Source organism: Canis lupus, chromosome 13, assembly GCF_048164855.1.
Source record: "Canis lupus baileyi chromosome 13, mCanLup2.hap1, whole genome shotgun sequence".
Lineage (NCBI taxonomy): Eukaryota > Metazoa > Chordata > Mammalia > Carnivora > Canidae > Canis > Canis lupus.
Window position 1 is genome coordinate 59,531,548 of NC_132850.1, and position 18,658 is coordinate 59,550,205.

Consider the following 18,658-nt stretch of genomic DNA (forward strand, 5'->3'; position numbering starts at 1 on the left):
TGGAATCCAGAAATTATTGAACTCTGTTAGGCTTCAATGATTGACTGCTAATAAACATAGGTTGATTGATAACCCTGCATGTGACTACAGTAAGTAAAGTCTCTAGCAAGATGTTACACTATACAAATAAACTCAATAATGCATAATTGTGAATATTAGAAATATCACCATGTCATTGGTCATTTGCGCATTTAATTTTATCATCTCCTATGCGTCAGTACAGTACTAAACTCATATCCCAAGGTTGAATATGTAAAGGTCCTTCAGCTCCCAGTTCTAATCTAGAGAAAAAAATCAAGAATGTTAATAGTTTTATTATGATGCAACACGTATGATGATTACTAGACAACGAACTTTAAAACGAGTCAAATTTAGGGTTAAGAAATATTTATTTGTTTGTAAAAAGTGCACTGGATTTAGGTAAATTAAAAAGACAAGGGAAGATTTTCCGGTAGAGAGATGTGTTTGAGAATGGAAATAATAGCACAGCTTAATAGTCAGAAAGTGTTAGTGTTTTGGAGGTTTGTAGGAAAGAATGAATATGTATGAATAGTATGAGGAATTAATAAGAAAAATAGCCTTCCAGAATAAGCTAAATAATTTGAATCTTTTTCTTTTCTTCATGCAAGCTACAAGCAGCCATTAAAGGGTTTTGAAGAGGAATGCAAAATGACTAAATATAAATTTTATGTCGATCTGTCTGCCTGTAATATGAAGTGTAGGTTTAAGCTGGAGGGGCAGTCTTGGTAGGAAAGGATCAAGTTTGAAGGTGAGAAATGATAAGAGCTGAAACTATGAGATGATGGAAGAGATTTAAGAAAAATTAAAAAAAAAAGTTAAATTCACAAGTTTTGTAACATTAGATTTGAGGGACAAATTGAGAGAGAACATTAGCAGGATTCAGTTTTCTGGCTACGTTTACATGGAATAGGAAACACTACAAATGTTGCAGATTTGGGGATAAAGATAGTTGGTTTGGATTTTGATGTGGAACAAAGGCAAAAGAAAAATTTCCTTACTATCTACAGCCCATTGACAAGTACTTGAAACTCACAGAGTGATGTTCCTCTAGGAACTCGGCTGCCTCCATGTTACTACTTCACTGAGGGCAAGAGAGCAATCTTAGCCCAATCCCCAGGACCCCGTTAATTCTATTTAATATATAAAAAATTCCTTTGGAAATATCCTTTGTCTCTAGCCCCCAAGATATATACTGGCAATCATCCCCCAAGCACATGGCCCATAGATATACATCTGAAAGGTCGCATGACTCAAGTTTTATTAGACAGTGATAAATGACCTTTCCCCAACAATAGCTAGCCACATCAAGGTCCTGGAAATCCTGCTTCCAAAATTCTTTAGAGACTTACACTATGCCTAACCTCCTCCCAAGTTAAAGGAGATAATGGGCCACACCTCATGACCCCTGTGCAACTCTTTGCCCAGAGGTCCAGTCCCCAGGCTTTAATAAAATCATCTTTTTGCACCAAAGACGTCTGAGAATTCTTTCTGGGTCCTTGGCTCTGAAACTCATCTTTCCTACATCAGATTTCACACATTAAAATGAAAAAAAAAAAAAAAAAAAGAAAGAAGAGAAAATTTAAATAGAATTATAACTTAGAATGTATTAGCTTAAATACAGTAGTTGAAGCCATGAGTTCAGAGACATAATGAAAAAAAGAGAAAAATGTTTCATCAATTTAATAATCTATATTGATATTTAGCAACAGTTTTTATAAAAAAAGAATGTCATAGTAAAGTCATGTTTCCATAGTAATATTCTTCATAAACTTATTAAAATAACAAGATCCATCATAACTTTGAAACTGTACCTGAAATTTTAAAACTAAAAAAAATAACATACATTACCAGGTACTCAACAAATTAGCATGTGAGTATTTCATTCACCTATCCACACATGAATATTTTCAAATTGTTATTTGCAAGAATAAGTTCCTAAGGAATAAGGCCAAAGGCATTTAAAAATATTTTTAAATTTTTGATTTTAATACTTTCTGAAGAAATGAATAGTACTATGCAGTGTTCCAGAATATTAGCAGAACAATGTAATTTAGAATAAAATTCACTTTAATGAAGTATTTTCTTAGGCAATGTTTATGATCATGTGTAATTTCACCAATTAAACACCTATATAGGTGGAAAATGAATGTATGTTGCGTGTTTGCCATTTGTGGAAGAAATCCAACATCTTTAGCCTGGCCAATATTCCTAGCTTTCTTTGGCTTGGAAGATTTCAAATGATAAATATTTTCTAATTCCCCTTGGATTTTAAGTCACAATGGCCTCAGGCTTTTATTCAAAATAAATTACAGACAAAAATTCCATGGTGAATGATGTATTATACTACAAACATTAAATGTCTACATTTTTACTTAAGGAGAAATAAGAAATGGATTGTTTATAGTCTAGAGAAGAAAAAAGTCAATAACTTCCTTTTTAATAACTAGTGTTGATGTTATACTCTAATATGTTCCATATTAAAATACAAAAATATAGGTTTCTAAAAAGTTAAAATGAAAACTTGCTAATTAAATTGTTTTTATTGGTGATACATACTTTGGGTTCTGTTATCAATGAATAGCCTAAAGGGTAAAAATACCCCTTTTGTTTGTATGAGATCTCTAAAATTCATAGGCTTAAGGGAAAAAGTTATATCTTCACACTGCTGTAAGTATTAAAACTGAATAACAGAGTCAGAATTCTCTTCTACTAAAAATAATTTCTTTTAGTCTCTGGGAGCTAAGTATGACTTGGGGATTTTACTTCTAAATTTGAAGTTTAGTAACATATTCTGAAACATTTTATTTTTCATCAGAATATGGTATAGTATCCTATATTAAGCATTTAATGCCTTTAAAAATCTGGACATACTAAAATAAAATTAACAATAAAATAAAATTTTATGGGGTGCCTGGGTGGCTCAGGGGTTGAGAGTCTGCCTTTGGTTCAGGGTGTGATCCCAGCGTCCTGGGATCAAGTCCCACATCGGGCTCCCTCTGCCTCTCTCTCTCTCTCTCTCTCTCTCTGTCTGTCATGAATAAATAAAATCTTTAAAAATAAAATAAAATTGTATTACAATTTTTAATTTTGATAAAATCTTATTACTATGCTGTGCTATGTTATCTCCCACTGTTAGTTTTGGCAGCTATGTACTAGGAAATTGAGCATTAAATAAACAAAAACTAATACGCAAGCTGCCATACACGCAATTGGATTCTGATTTGAATTAAAGTGATTATTTCAATTGGTTTACTTTCCGTGAGTGATGTATCATTTTTCAATGGAACGCTTTGCTTTAAATGGATGTTAACTCTACATGGTGAGAATTGTTTCAAATAAGCTGTAGGGATAGAACCATCTTCAGAATGATCAGGGAAAAAATCATCAGACTGAATACAAAATAAATAAATAAAACTTAGTAGAATATTTAAGGAGAAGCCTGTAAAAGCCAAATAAAACAATCAAAGAGGTAAATTGAAGCCTGATGAAACTACCAAAGGAACAAAGTTGGTGAGCAGAGCTGCTCAGATTTGAATTCAGATGGATAATCACATTTGATGAATGCCGAAAAACAAAACAAAACAAAAGTATAAAGAAAAAAGTTAGAACATCTTCCATCCTCTTAGACGGCCATAGATAGAGGAGTAGAGATTGCTCTCCTGTTCCTCTTCGGTAACAGAAGAGCTGTATGCCTGGCTAAACGATGGTATTTACCAGTCTCCTTGGTACAGTTATTGCTGTTATTGCTCATCACTGACCCATAAACAGATGCGGGACTTCCAGGAAAAAGATCTTTTATCTTTTACTTGCTTTGTACTGCTGTGAGCCTGGACTATAGAATGCTGGAATATAGATCAGTGGCTGGAGCTCCAACAGCCCTCTTGATCCCTGAGATGACCTTTAAGATAAAAGTCATACTCTTGGAATGTCAGAAAGAAGATAGAAGATGGAGGTCCTGATGCTTCATGGAGCAATCATGCCAGCTATGGAAGGGGGATTTTATGAAAGAATAAACTCCCATGCATTTAATCCACTATTTTTCCTAGTCTCTTCTTAGTGTGAGACACAATTACTAACAGGTTAGATAGATGTAAAAGAAACAAAAATCACAGAATAAATGCAAAGATGGAAAAATAATATCTACAAAGCAAATGTATTAAATTCACTTTCAACAGTTCAAACACTTAGTATCAGTGACGTAAGCCATAGTATCATTTATAAGAAAAGCTTTATGCAGTATTTAAGACAATTTGAGTTTCATGTAAAGAGAATGCCAGACATAGCAAATAAAATGCAGCACCTAATTACAGTCGAATTTCAGACAGATAAGAATGATTCTTGTGTAAGTATATACCATGCAACATTTGGTACATACTTATTGTGAAAAAAAAATATTTATTGTATATCTGAAATTCAAATGTTTCTATGAGTTTTGCATTTTAATTAGCAAGTCTACCTTTAAAGTTGTTGAAAGTCATAATATAAATTAAAGCAAGTTGTTTCAAAATAGTGTTTTCATAGGGCTTTATGCTTGTTATTAAGCATGACCAACAATGCCATATCAATAATAGTGATAAAATAAATAAATTATATTTTATCTTCAACTTGGTATGTGTCATTGAATTTTATGACAATCCCTCCTTTCATAGATGAAGAGACTGCAACTTAAAGTGGTTCAATCAATCCATTGAGATTGCATAGCAAATAAGTGGCAAAACTAGGACTGGAATCTAGGAACCAGCTTGAGAGAAGGAGAAGTAAGGTCAACAGGAGAGTCATGCTCTAAACCTCATTGCTGCTCATCTGCATCCCCTGGTCATAGCTCATTAGACCAACATGACAATAATACCAGAATTGTAGTATGTGTGCCAACTTCCACTATAAATAGAACGATGAAAGTAAACCAATTCTCTATTGCAGGAATTTAGGCAGAAAGAGGATTGAGGACACATATAGAAAGGAAAATATATGAATATATAGTAGCTGAGTGAATTTAATAGCATATCTTTAGAGCAGAGATTAATACAAGATTGCTAATAGAAAATTAAGTCAGCATTGTTCCTAAAGCTGCATTGAATAGAAAAAAAAAAAAAAAATCTTCCAGCTTAGGTGACCATAACTTACAAATCTGGTGAGGGCCTTTTCTGTTGTCCCTAAACTCTTTTATTACCACATGTGTTCTAACATTGAATTCCTGTTGTTCTAGGCAGGTTGAGTGTTTCTGTGCTGTTGAAACATATATTAGGAGAAAGAGAAAGAAGCAGGAGGAAGCGTCAGGAGGAGGAGGACAAGAGAGAAGAAAAAGCAAAGAGCCTAGCTTAACTGAACATTTACAATATGACTCATAGAGTGTTACCCATTTTAAAATGCTTTATCTCATTACTTCTCATGCAAAAATGAGTTCATTCTACTATTATCTTCAATTTGCATATAAAGAAGCTGGGCATAAGCAGGTTAAATACCTTGAGGACACATCAGTCCCAAGAGACTATATGTTAATTAGAAACCAGCCCATTTTGCAAATCATCCTTGTCACTGCCTCCAGTAATTGAGTAGGGCTCTTTTATTCACTTGGTGCAAGACAGAAGACAAGCCAAATGAAAGGCTTCTAACATCAAGTGGATATCAATTAGTCCCACCCATAATAACAGAGAATATAAAACCTATTAGTAATTATTTGGGGCCAAATTATTTGGGATACATTTTGCAAAGGGTAGCAGAAAATGACAGACCATCCCACTTCCATACAGTGGTTAAGTTCAAGAATGAGATTCAATAATGTATATAAACATTCTGACTGGGGGATGACTGGGTGGCTCAGTGGTTGAGCATCTGCCTTTGGCTCAGAGAGTGTTTCCAGGGTCGTGGGATCCAGTCCCACATCAGGCTCCCTGCAGGGAGCCTGCTTCTCTCTCTGCTTATGTCTCTGTCTCTGTCTCTCTCTCTGCATCTTTCATGAATAAATAAATAAAATCTTAAAAAAAAAATAAACATACCAACTGTACCACTTATTAGCTCAACAACCTTGGGTGAATAACTGTCTTGGCATAAATCCCCACAAATGTAAATGAGGGTAAGATTTCCTGCACCACCACCCCCAAAAAATTCCCTGCTTCATGGAGTTGTCTTTAGGGCTAATAAGATAATAAAATAGTGACATAATGAGAATTAATATGAATCTATCCTACTAAATAAATAAAATTATAGATGCAATGCATGGAAGGGAAATTAAAAATGTACTCACAGGATTTCTTCTGCTTAAGAATGGGAATTAGTGGATATAAAAAAGGAGCCATTATTAAGCTTTTAAAAATATATCTATATTATTGTAATCTTTTGTAGTCAGAAAGAATTTATATATTGCCCAAGTAAATATGTATTAAATCCTACCTAATAAATATTAAAGAATCAGAAATAATATTGAAAATTGTCATCAATTTCTTTTGACAGAAAAAGCACTTACGATTTTAACCTTACATAATTTAATGGGAATTAAGCTCACTTTTGTGGGAATAAATATATACTGATTGGGTATAACATTGACTCATATCTGGAAGTTTTGAAAGTTCTCTGCTTATAAACAAAGGATGTATTTTATAAGAGTAAGGTCATCTAGATCTTTCAAGACATCCAAAATCTATATCTAATGATGAAACGTACATTTTAAGAAGATACAATTGTAGATGTCTCTTAATTTATTAATATGTTAGAATAATTTAATAATTTAATTTAATAATAATTTAATATAAAATTATTTAGACAACATTCTTGGGACAAATAATAGAACCCATTCCAACTAGTTTTAAGCAGGGATGCCATTTAAGGAAGCTATTAAGAAAGTCATAAGATATCCAGAACTGAGTGTCATCCTTAGGGAATGAAAAGCCAGGGAAAAAAAGCACAGGCCTCATGTTGAGACTGACCCATGAAGATCCAACTGAAGCTGAACACGGACCAACTCTAGAATTTTTATCACTGACGTCCTTGCAAGTAGGATCTGCTGCCACAGCACTCACCAGGTAGGAGGGAGGGGAGAGGGAATTCTCTAAAGCACCTGCAATTCCCTGTTCTTGCTACAAAATGACACCTTGTTCAGCAGTGTCTTTGTTGCAGCCTTATTCACATATCTGCTCCCTAACTGTGAAGAAGGCTAATTAAGGTAACTAAGTTTCTGGCTTGGAAAAGCAAAGAACCAAAGCACTGCCAAAATATTTGTAGGGTTGTTCAAAAGATGTTGAATAATTAGATGACACATAAGATGTTCACTAGAGACAGTACTGACTCTCTCCTTCTCCGAATATATATATATATATATTATGTAGTTAATACTAGGTTATTATATAACAAATGTAATAATATATATACTATAACATATGGTTGATTATATAATCATTTAATATATTTAATGCAGTTATATATAAAAATTATATGGTTAGTTTATTAACTAATAAACTCTATATATAGATGGATAGATACCGATAAATAGTTTATTTACATGATGAATATTATAGCAGACTTCAAGCAGGAATAAGTATAAAACAAAACACGGTAAGTAATATTTTACTAAACTAAACTGTTTATTTCACACTTTAGTTACTTGGTAAAGGCATTTAAATGTAAACACCGTATATATTGGGAAATTTAATAAATATCCCTTTCAAAAATATCTCTGCAGTTTTGTTTGGAAGGCTGGTAGCTTGTAATATGTACATTATGGGTTATGAATGTTTATCCAACTTATTTAACTATGACTTGTAATGAAATGGAAACTTTCTAAATCTTAAAGATGTTTTTAAAATTCTCAAAATGTATCTGTTCTGTGCATGTAGTCAAAGTAACTTTATCCAATAAAAATCAATTTACTGATGCCAGAATTTATCTAATACTTACAAATTTTTTGGACACCTAACTTACCTATAATAATTTTCTTAGAAATTTCAAGTTTCTAGAACAGAATCAGAAGTTAGGAAGTAAACAAAATAATTTGCAAGATACATGCACAAGAATGAGCTCATTTTTTACAATTTTTCCACAGAATATTACTCATAACATATACTTCCTTATTGAAACAACTCAAATGAGATTTTTGAGGTATTCAAACCACAGCACCATAGAATACATGGGCCTCTGGATATCACAGTGGAAAACTTGATAGTAGGAACGAAGATAGAAAAAGATAAAATGTAGACGTAACAACATATAAGCAAGCCCAAGGTGGCTTTATCTAAGGCTGTATCTCTCAAAGATTCTTATATGCTGCTGAGATGATAGCTATTCTAATGCACAGTGTTCTTGATATCATAAGAATTAAATATCATACTCCATTTACTCTCTGAAGAAATTTCGATGTAAGCAAATTTAGGCAAAAATGTTAAATTAAAAAATTAAAATTGGAAAGCTTATGTTTTGAATCATTTGAGGACATGAAACAAGAATATTAGTAAGATGTAATACATAGGAATGACTCTCTTGGATCTGTGTTTTAGGGGTTCTTTAGGAAGCAACAAAGAATGAGCAAATAGGTGCTGGCTTTTCTGAACAACAATAATAAAAAAATGAAAATTTATATGTATAGAGAACATAAATTCCCAAATCACTAAGACAACGGATTGTCCTATGTCATTTCCATGGGCATCCCATAACAAACGAGCTTTAGCTCTTTTCATCATCTAGGATGATATATACTTTTTAACCCTCAACTCGAATCACACAGCACAGAAGGAACAGATAATAACCTGTTTGTTTCCTTTTCAAAGCCGTACTCTTTGACACTGGTTTCAAATGAGAGTCTGAATCTCTAAGAGTGAACCTGAGTAGAGAAATTTATTCCCATTTCATTCTAGGAAAATAAATCATTTATTGCTTGATTAATATTCATTATTTTTAATACCTTATAAAGTGTTTGAAGCAAAGACTGCCTTTACCCCCATCTAACACCTCACAAGCTATAGGCTGTTGCTCAACCACACCTGCAAATACGTAAGGCTTGATTGTTGGTAACTGTAGAAATTCTGACAGTCAGACAGCATTGGTTTAAGCTACTCGGATCCCACTAGCACAGTGCTCCATCGCCATACCTACACCAGTGATTTGGATCATTTCAAACGACCTATCGAGCACACAGTGCTCCAATATTCTCTCCTACTCTTCATCCAACATTCATTAAGCTCCTCAGGTTTCACCAAGTCAGGAGCCCATCATGTGAAATAGGCAAATCAGAAAGCAACATCTGTTGATGTACTCACATTGATGTCTTCCAGATCTAAATTATTTAGAATAATATTGTTCCTTTTCCAGATGATGGGGGGTCTCAGTGCCCCCTGAATGGCACAGCTCAGGACAGCACTTTGTCCCACAGTTGCCGCTGTGATGCTCAGTTTCTGATCTTCAGGCAGACTCAACTGGATAACCTCTGCAAAGATAAAGTGTCAGTAATGTTGATGAGCATGTCGTTTTATAAGGTTAATTAGTATAAAGTTTCTGAATACTAGTCATTAAGGCTTTTAGTTTGAATAAAATGGAAAAAAAGCTTGTGATGAAATGAAAAAAAAAAGAATAAATTGTTTCCAATAAAAGGTCAGAATGACATTTCAATTTAATTGATTGACAAGCATCCTCATGAGGCAAAGAACTATTAAACATGAAATGAATATCAGAAGTAGAGTTATAATAAGCCTGGCAGATTGCACCCAAAAGAGGGATAAATTATTTAACTGCCAAATCGACATGTAGTGTGTCATCGGCATTGAAATAAAAATGATGTTGTTTATTCACTGATAGATTTATATTGTAGGTGAGGTGAGATCATTGCTGGCTGGCTTCGGAGAGCGCTAGCAGAGCTGAATGGGTAAAATGCATCATTATGCTGGGAAACATAAATTGACTCTAAAGGGATAAGATTTATTTGGGAAGTTGAAGGAGGAGAAGCTGAGGTTCACCAAGCAAACAGCAATTTAAGCGAAACTCTGTCAGCGGCCTTTATAAACTAGATGATGTTGGCACAGGACAGTTGCTTCCTTATCCTTAAGTTTTAAAATTAAGTACAATATTGTTAACTACTCAACACATTTCTCCTAATAAGTACGCTGAGCCAGAAAATATAATTCGTAACCTGGATCTGGCTCTCCTTTTCCTGTTTTCAGATAATCTTTACCAATTACAGGGATTAACAAATCTGGCATTGTGGATTATCCTGAGAGATGACTAGATAATCCGACCAGTTCTGGGGCATGTGACAGCTGCCCATCAGTTCTCGTCAGCGGACGTTCACAGACATTAACTTTTCTACCTTGACTGGGGTTGGCATTTTGACTTTTTTGACTCAGTCCTAGCTGTACTTTGACATTTTGACATTTTGACTCAGTCCTAGCTGGGTTAGAATATTCTAACAAATCAGTAATTTAAACTGAAATTTCCATGGGGGCAGGGTGGGGGAGGGCAATGACTGTCTTTTGTTCCTTTATTGTGATTGATGATATTTTTAAACATGAGCCCCTTTGAGGGTATAGAAAGTGGTGGCTCTTGATTTGCAACAACTATCTATTGGGTGCAATCTTTGCTGTCTCCTCCGCAATCCCTTCTCCCTTCCTTCACCGTTCTATTTTTCTTTTTCTCTTTCTGATTCTTACGCCTCTTGAGAAGGAAGAAAAACATCAATCAAATGCATTTCATAGAATGAAACTATTCAATAAACAGTTACTCTACTTTTTGGTACCGTCACAAATTGTCATGCCAAAATTGGCATGCATTTTTGTACTGAAAGACCAGGATTGAACATACAATCCCCCATATGCACAATGTTAAGCATTAATGTTAAATGATCTCTTTTGTCATGAACTCTGTCTGCCACAACAGCATCTGATGAATATAAATGAAATAAACTCACTTGCTGTAGAAGATCTAGTGTCTAAATCTAAAGGCCTTAATTATTTAAGGCACCTGTGTGTTTTATGTTGTTCAAGAAGGGGGTGGGCATGACCTTAAAACTGAAAAACCTTATGAGAGAGACTCAGTCCAAGTTTATTCTTTTGTCATTGCATCACTTATAGAAATGATGCAAATGGGTAACAAGGATCTTGCTCAGTCATTTTTATCAGCAGCCTAATGTTCCCTAATGACATTTACTCATATTCACATTTTATTTCAATGTTTCCTGTGTAATAAGAACATAGGCAATATATTTAGTCTTTGTTTCTTTAATACTTATTTATTTATTTATATAAAATCACTAAAATATATTTGACCAATGAGGCATAGAAAACGTCTGAAATTTCCAGACAGTGTTTCTTTAGGTCCTTATAAATAAATATAAATATAAATATAAATATAAATATAAATATAAATATATTTTTATTTATTTATTTATTTATTTGGGGGGGGAGGTAGGGGCATAGGGAAAGAGAGAATCTCAAGCAGACTCTGCATTGAGCTGGAAGCCCAATGTGGGGCTTAATCTCATGTTCCTGAGATCACGACCCGAGCTGAAATCAAGAGTTGGATGTTTAACCAGCTGATCCACCTAGGTCCCAGAAAAAGGAAGAATTATAAAAGTAATAACATCATGTAGAGTACTATAAGGATTATTAGTAATTTTCCGTTAATATTTCTCAATTCTAGCTTCTGGTTTCTCAGGAAAATCATGTAAGAAATAATGGGACATCTGGTTCTAAAATCAGCATGTTAACATTGGTTATTCTGACATTTAGAAATATAATTGCTACTAAGTCACCTTGGAATCTCTTCACTAACTTATTGCATCTGGTATTAGGTCCCAGGCCATTCAAATTAGTTGTGCTTTTGGTAGTTATGCGTTAACAATGCTAATTAGATAATACGGACATGTTAGAGTAAATGCTGAGATTTGGCATAACACTGTGGGACATCTTTCTAAAATGCAATTTTTTTGAGAGGGTGCATAATGAGAAACAAGAATTACTCTTCACTCAAGGCATATTAAAATGCACAGTAAAAAAGCTTTTCTTTAATTTGGAGATTACATTTTTAAATTATTTTAAAAACTATCTCAGTAATATGTATTATTAAATAATATGTATCTTGAAGTATTTAGAATTTTTTCTTGCATATGTCATGCTATATATACATTTCTCTTCTTCCCTAATATGTCATATAGAACTATATACACAAAGCCTATTTGTTCACTTGTTACTTCTCAAAATCAAATGATTCTTTCTTTAAATAAATATAGCAGTAAGATTTCTTTTATCTACAAAATTGTCATGCTTATCTTTACTTGTTTTTCAGATAGCTATTAACAAGTAATGATTTAATCTCACACACTCATTAACATAAAACACATCTATTCTTATATTATAAATTTCATCAAACATACTTTAATGGTGAAGAAAGTATACATAAAACGTACTGAATTTAAGTTTTATACAGAAATGGTAATTAGAGCAGCCCTGGTGACTCAGCAGTTCAGCGCCGCCTTCAGCCCAGGGTGTGATCCTGGAGACCTAGGATCGAGTCCCACATCAGGCTCCCTGCATGAAGCCTGCTTCTCCCTTTGCCTGTGTCTCTGCCTCTCTCTCTCTCTGTTTGTGTGTGTGTCTCTCGTGAATAAATAAATAAAATCTTAAAAAAAAAAGAAACGGTAATTATGTCTAGAAATGCATTAACAACCTAAAAGTATAACTACAAATGAATCTATAAGCCAATTTAAAATTTATTTTAAGAGCTTTTAGTGCAGGTTGGTTGTCTCTGAGTGTGTCATTTGTCACTTTAGGAAATAATTCCCAGGAAAAATATTGAAAATTTAATTCCTCATTAATTAGGATTAATCTACACATTCATAAATATACATTAGTGATAGCATATTTCATTCTATAAGAGCATTCTATCCACAAACATCTTATGCTAATTATGTACGGACAACTGCTTTGGAGAAAATAAGATCTATCATTTTAGTACCCTTCTCCATCCTTTCAGCTCCAATGATAATGCACATATGAAAAGGCTTCTTTAAGTAAAATCATGTATCACATGATATCAAAAGTCAGTTGATATCTTGAACAAAGATAAAAACACATAGGCTAGGAATAACATATGGTACTAAGCTTCTTGAAGCACCTCAGCACTTCTTTTGACCTATAAGCTTTGCCTCCTATTGCAGGACCTCTCAAGTATCCAAGGAAAGAAATCAGAGTTCTAGCTGTGGTGTTTCCTCTAATCTCATGTTATGAAGACTACTAATGCCGCTTCTAGATCAGTTTTTTCCTTTGATTACTTGGGAAAGGGAAGAGGCAAGTAAAATAATGTGTCCCTGTGGAACCCTTTCTGCACTTTCTCCTTTTCACAACTTGACTTAGAGGAATATTAAGAGCTTGCTTTCAAAGTAATGGAGAATTATAAGTGTCTTCTAGCAGAGTCTGAAGCCAGAGAGATAAGTATAGTTGAGTACAATTTCAACTACAGCAGGTAAGTATTTATGAAGCATTTATTCCAATAGCAACTAGATAATAGAAACAGTAATAGGAACATGGGTAAAAACTGTGTTCTAAAAATAGTACAAAAAAAGGAATAAAATAGTATGAATATTTGTGAAATCACTTTAAAAAAGATGATTTTAGTAACTTTGTTTAAAATTAATTATTTTAAAATCATCAGAAAAATGTAATTTATCATAAACAGGGTTCTGTTCTTTTCATGTTTCTAAATCCATACTTAAGCTGAGTAATTTAATACTAGTTCATAATCTTATTACCCTAATTATGCTTATAATCATTATTACAGGAATGAAACAGAAGAAATTTTATCAGTGACATTTTCAAATTACATGTATTCTTCCCTTCTCTACTCCATTAAAAGTAATTACTAATTAAAAACAGATAAAATAAAATACTTAAGTCAAAAATGTATCTCTCTCTCTCACACACACACACCAAAAAAGGACACTTAGAAATCATAGGTGGAATAATTAATTATTCTCATAATAAAATCATACTTATTCCATGACACATTCCTTACCTAACTAGAAAATTCTGATGGTATCTTTTGTCAAGAAATAGGTGATTTCAAAATAAATATTGTTACCTAATTTAGACATGTCAAGATACACACTAATTTACTATGATAAGATGTTTATACTAATTGCTTATCTGTAAACTATTGTATGCTTATATCAGGAGGTGCATTACAAAAATAAAACAAAATAAATGTATTTATTTATTTTTAAAACAAAATAAATTTTATTTATTTTTTTAAATTTATTTATTTGTTTATGATAAACAGAGAGAGGGAGATGCAGAGACGCAGGAGGAGGGAGAAGCAGGCTCCATGCCGGGAGCCCGATGCGGGACTCGATCCCGGGACTCCAGGATTGCGCCCTAGGCCAAAGGCAGGTGCTAAACCGCCGAGCCACCCAGGGATCCCCTAAAACAAAATAAATTTATTTTATTTTATTTTATTTTATTTTATTTTATTTTATTATTTTTATTTTTAACAAAATAAATTTAAAAAGAGATCTAGAAACTTCCCTTTGGTAGCAATGGTTGGACAATTTGGACTAACTCTTCTATTGCAGAAGTAACATAATGAACAACAAAGAAACATACCTGGAATAAATACAGATAAATATTCATAAAGAATATAAGAAAGATATATTCTTTCTCATTCTTATCTCACATAACATAACAAGACGGTGAAGAACTGCCCAGTCTATGTCTTGAAGAAAACCATAACTTAGAGACATAAGGATTGCATATGAGTCTCACAGTGCCTCGGGAATTTTTCCACCTGGAGAAGATGGCTGAGGCTTAAATGCCCTTTGGTGGCTTTGTGCTCCTCCAGGCATATGGGATGGGTGCAATAATGGAACTACTCTCTGTGCTAGGACTTCAAGATGCCTCATGCTGCAAGTGAATTGTATGGACTACAGGTTACTTTTATCTAGTTGTCTTGTAAAACATAAAAATCTTCCCTCCTATAGTAAGATAATATCATCCTGGTCATCTAATCATTATTATAAACAATTCTTAAAATGTCCAGCAAATAGTCAAGGATAACATGGCATACATGTTATGAATTTGAATAAAAACAATAATGACAACAACAAGCTCACCACAAGGTAAATAATTTATGAGTTTAACTACATTGCTATTTAGATCACCTATTCCTCAAAACGTACTTTTAAGAGACCAAAAGTACAAGCCACCAAGTGGAAAAGATACTTTACATCCATAAAACTAATGAAGATCTCATATATGGAATTAATAAAGATCTCCTAAAAATCTACAAGTAAAAGACAACTCCAAAAACCACCAATCAAAGACTTGAACAAATATGCTCTGTGCTAGTGAATCCATATGGCTAGGAAAAATCTGAAAAAGTACTTAACAATATGTGTAATCAGGGAGATGCAAATTTAAACCAAAACTTTCAGACTGGCATATATTATACAGTTTAGTGATAACAAGTGTCAAGAAGAATATGAAGCAACATAAATCTGATTCCTCGAAGAAAAGTGTACATTCACATATATGGTTTCTTTCTCCATTGGTAAATAGAGCCCCGTCTACACAGACTTGCCCTGTCAATTCCTGTTTCCAAGCACCGAGGTAGCCATGTGCCTTGCAGAAGCCTAGAGTGTAACACAGAGAGGGCGGAGTGTTTAGGTGTTCTTAGAAACAAAAAATACTAGAGGTAGCAATGCATATATTTTCAAGATACCTTAAGTACACTGGACAGAGGGGCGGAATAAAAAGGAGAGGTCTAAACTGGGAGAGAAAAATCTGATGAGAAATAGAATAAAAAATTCCTGAGTTTATCCTGAAGAAAAAGAGCCACTAGAGAGGAAAATTTGAAGAATGCAAGCGATAATGGAATTATTTCTGCCACAAGTTCTGAAAGAAACCAAAAGGACTTAAAATCAAAAGCATAAATAAAGTATTTAGCGGTTAGTTAAAACAAAAATATCCTTTCTTCTAATGCCATTGGAGGAATTTAAAAGTTATGGGAAGATTTAAAAAAAAAAAAAAACTTTTCAATAAGAGATTTTCTGTACAACAATGAAGCAAAAGCTCTTGTGCGAAATTGGGATTTCATTTTTCGATCTCTTTATAGCTCTATAATAAGGACAATACAGCATTATAGATAGGGCTGTACTGTGATAATACTTCAAGACATTGTACATGTTAACATGGTAAGTCACATTTTTCTTTTTTTATTTATGATTTTGATATTCCTTCTGTGATCTTATAAATGAAGTGCAATTACCATTCAACTGTTCTCTTCAATTTTATTTAATGTATCTCTTTCAGATAAATTATATGCAGTTGGATTTTAAACTGAAATATGTGAAGAATAAACAATCATTCAGTGGTTTGTAGAACACTAGCAATTTCGAAAATAATTCTTCCTTATGAATAATAGTTTCCTTTTGAAATTCACCTAACAAAAATTGTATCCAACAGAGAGGACTGGATGGTCACCCAAAGTAATCAAGTTAATTTTAACATTATAATTTGGAAAACTTCAAGAGTAGAGGCAATATTATCCACAGGACTCACACCTGAGATACCACTGGAATGCTTTCTCCGTTTGATTTCTAATGCACACTCTTGAAAAGGTCTTTTTTTTTTTTTTTTTCCTTGAGAAGGCTTTTGACAAGTTTTTTAAACTCTAGGTCTCAAGTTTTTCATCTTTACGATAAAGATGGTACCTAACCCTTAAGAATACTGTGAAGATAAGATATGATATTTTAAAATACTTATTACTGTGCTTGGTCTTTAGCAAATTCTGAATATGCCACATCTGTCACTGCTAGTAGAGAGCTACTGAAGTATCTGTAGGTTAAGATAGGCCCCATTTTACCACATTTAGGAATTACGATCACTTTGAAAAAGGCACTGCTTACATAAATTGTATGGGTTCAATTTTCACAGATATCACTTAAGCATGAGAAGAAAAACCCAAGCTCATGACCCACAAGGCAATTTATTTAGGCTCTACTTTAATTCTACTAGTACATTCAAATTAAAGTGCCCTTAATGTTGTACTTAATATGCATGTTTTTTAAAAAACCTATTGAACATAACGATAATCACTCATTTACCTTCAAAAACCATGAAAAATATAATGAAACGTTTAAGTAATCAAATATCCTTTTCCTGTATGATTTGTGGTATAAATGCAATGCGTGATTTGAGAAAATTTGATATTATTCTCTAAATGCCTAAATTACTGAATACGTGAAATACTGAATACGTTTACTATCTCTAATCATCTTTTAAAAGTTTCAGTGTGATCACTTACAAATTCAACGTAGTAACTTGGGAGGAGAAAGTGCACAGACACACAAAGGAAAGAACCTAACATGAAGAGTTTGCTGTGAATCCTCATTTGTCAGTCAGGGCAGAGCAATCAGCTAATCACTCCCCATTTCCTGTGTGTTAACAGTGTGTTCAGTGGTGTGTTAAAAAGCTATTACGGATATAAGGAAAGAATGTTAACCTGTGTCCATTCCTCCAACTTATCTCAAGGAAACCCCAGGATGTTAATGTTAGAGCCAATCAAATGGCACTTTATTTGCTCCGTCTTTAATACATTGAAATTTTTTCACTATTTTTTAGATTACAGTCGGTCAGACAGACCTAAACGGATGATCTAGTCCCTATGTAACATGGATTTACAGCATTTCAGACTGAAAAAGATTTTAGTATTGTTTGCCTAGTTAAAACAATTTGGGTAAAGGAGATTGCTATTTGCCATAGCACACTGCTATTAAAAGATAAAATTGACACTGGGATCCAGAACACCAGCCTACACTGTGCAGTTTTATAGAGTTAGAGTCTCCCTATTATGTTGCAGCAAGTAGATGTGAAAGATGGGGAATTGAACACTGGCTGTTCATTTTGGCAGCTCTTCATAGCTTCAGAAGACTGGGTCTCAGCTATGCAAATTCAGAAGCAAATTTAACAATTCATCCAGAATTAATTAAGCTGTTGGGGATTGACTGAGCTAATCAAAATCACAGGATACCTTTGTTTATTCTGGAATACCAATTTACTCATTTACAATTGGGAAAGCATCAGGTTTAGTTGTAGTGTCAGCCGTGAGCCTGGGAATCTCCCTTCTAATGCACAGGTCAAAAGCTTCTCAAGATTGATGAACAGAAAATTACAAAAAAGGGAGTCTGCTATTCTCAAGCCAGTCAAGCTCTAATCAGCTAATGAATTGCCCTTTTCAACTCTAAAGACATTTCTGTCTAGAGAGCCTTTCTTTTTCTTGTCACTTTCAAATTTACTGACAAATTCTTAGCTCTCAGCCTTCTGGTTTTTTTGTTTTTATTTTTCGTTTTTTTGTTGTGTGTGTGTGTGTGTGTGTGTGTTTTCACCATGCAAATCACCATATGTTTGCAACTAGAGCATGAACTCAGGTAGGCTATAGAAGTGTTGACTATGTAAGAGTTTTCTTCACATTAGCAAATGTTCCCATAGTCCCGGGCTTGGTAAATGACGCCCATGCACCAAATCAGGCTCACGGGTTGTTTTTGTAAGTAAAGTTGTATTGCAACGCAGCTATATTCATTTTTTACTGTATTGTCTATGGCTGATTTCAGTTATATAGGCAGAGCTAAGTAGTTGTTACAGAAACCTTATGATAAGCATAAGCCTAATAT

The 18,658-nt window shown here is 33.6% G+C and overlaps 1 protein-coding gene across 4 annotated transcripts in view; it reads right to left on the bottom strand.

Moving 5' to 3' along the window:
* The window catches only part of FSTL5 (follistatin like 5), a 683,263-nt gene that overhangs the window by 208,024 nt on the left and 456,581 nt on the right, over positions 1–18,658 (bottom strand). For all 4 annotated transcript variants that reach the window (XM_072773810.1, XM_072773809.1, XM_072773808.1 and 1 more), the window contains exon 7: positions 9,267–9,433. In XM_072773810.1, the coding sequence (XP_072629911.1) occupies positions 9,267–9,433 (167 nt within the window). The remainder of the gene's footprint in view (positions 1–9,266; positions 9,434–18,658) is intronic.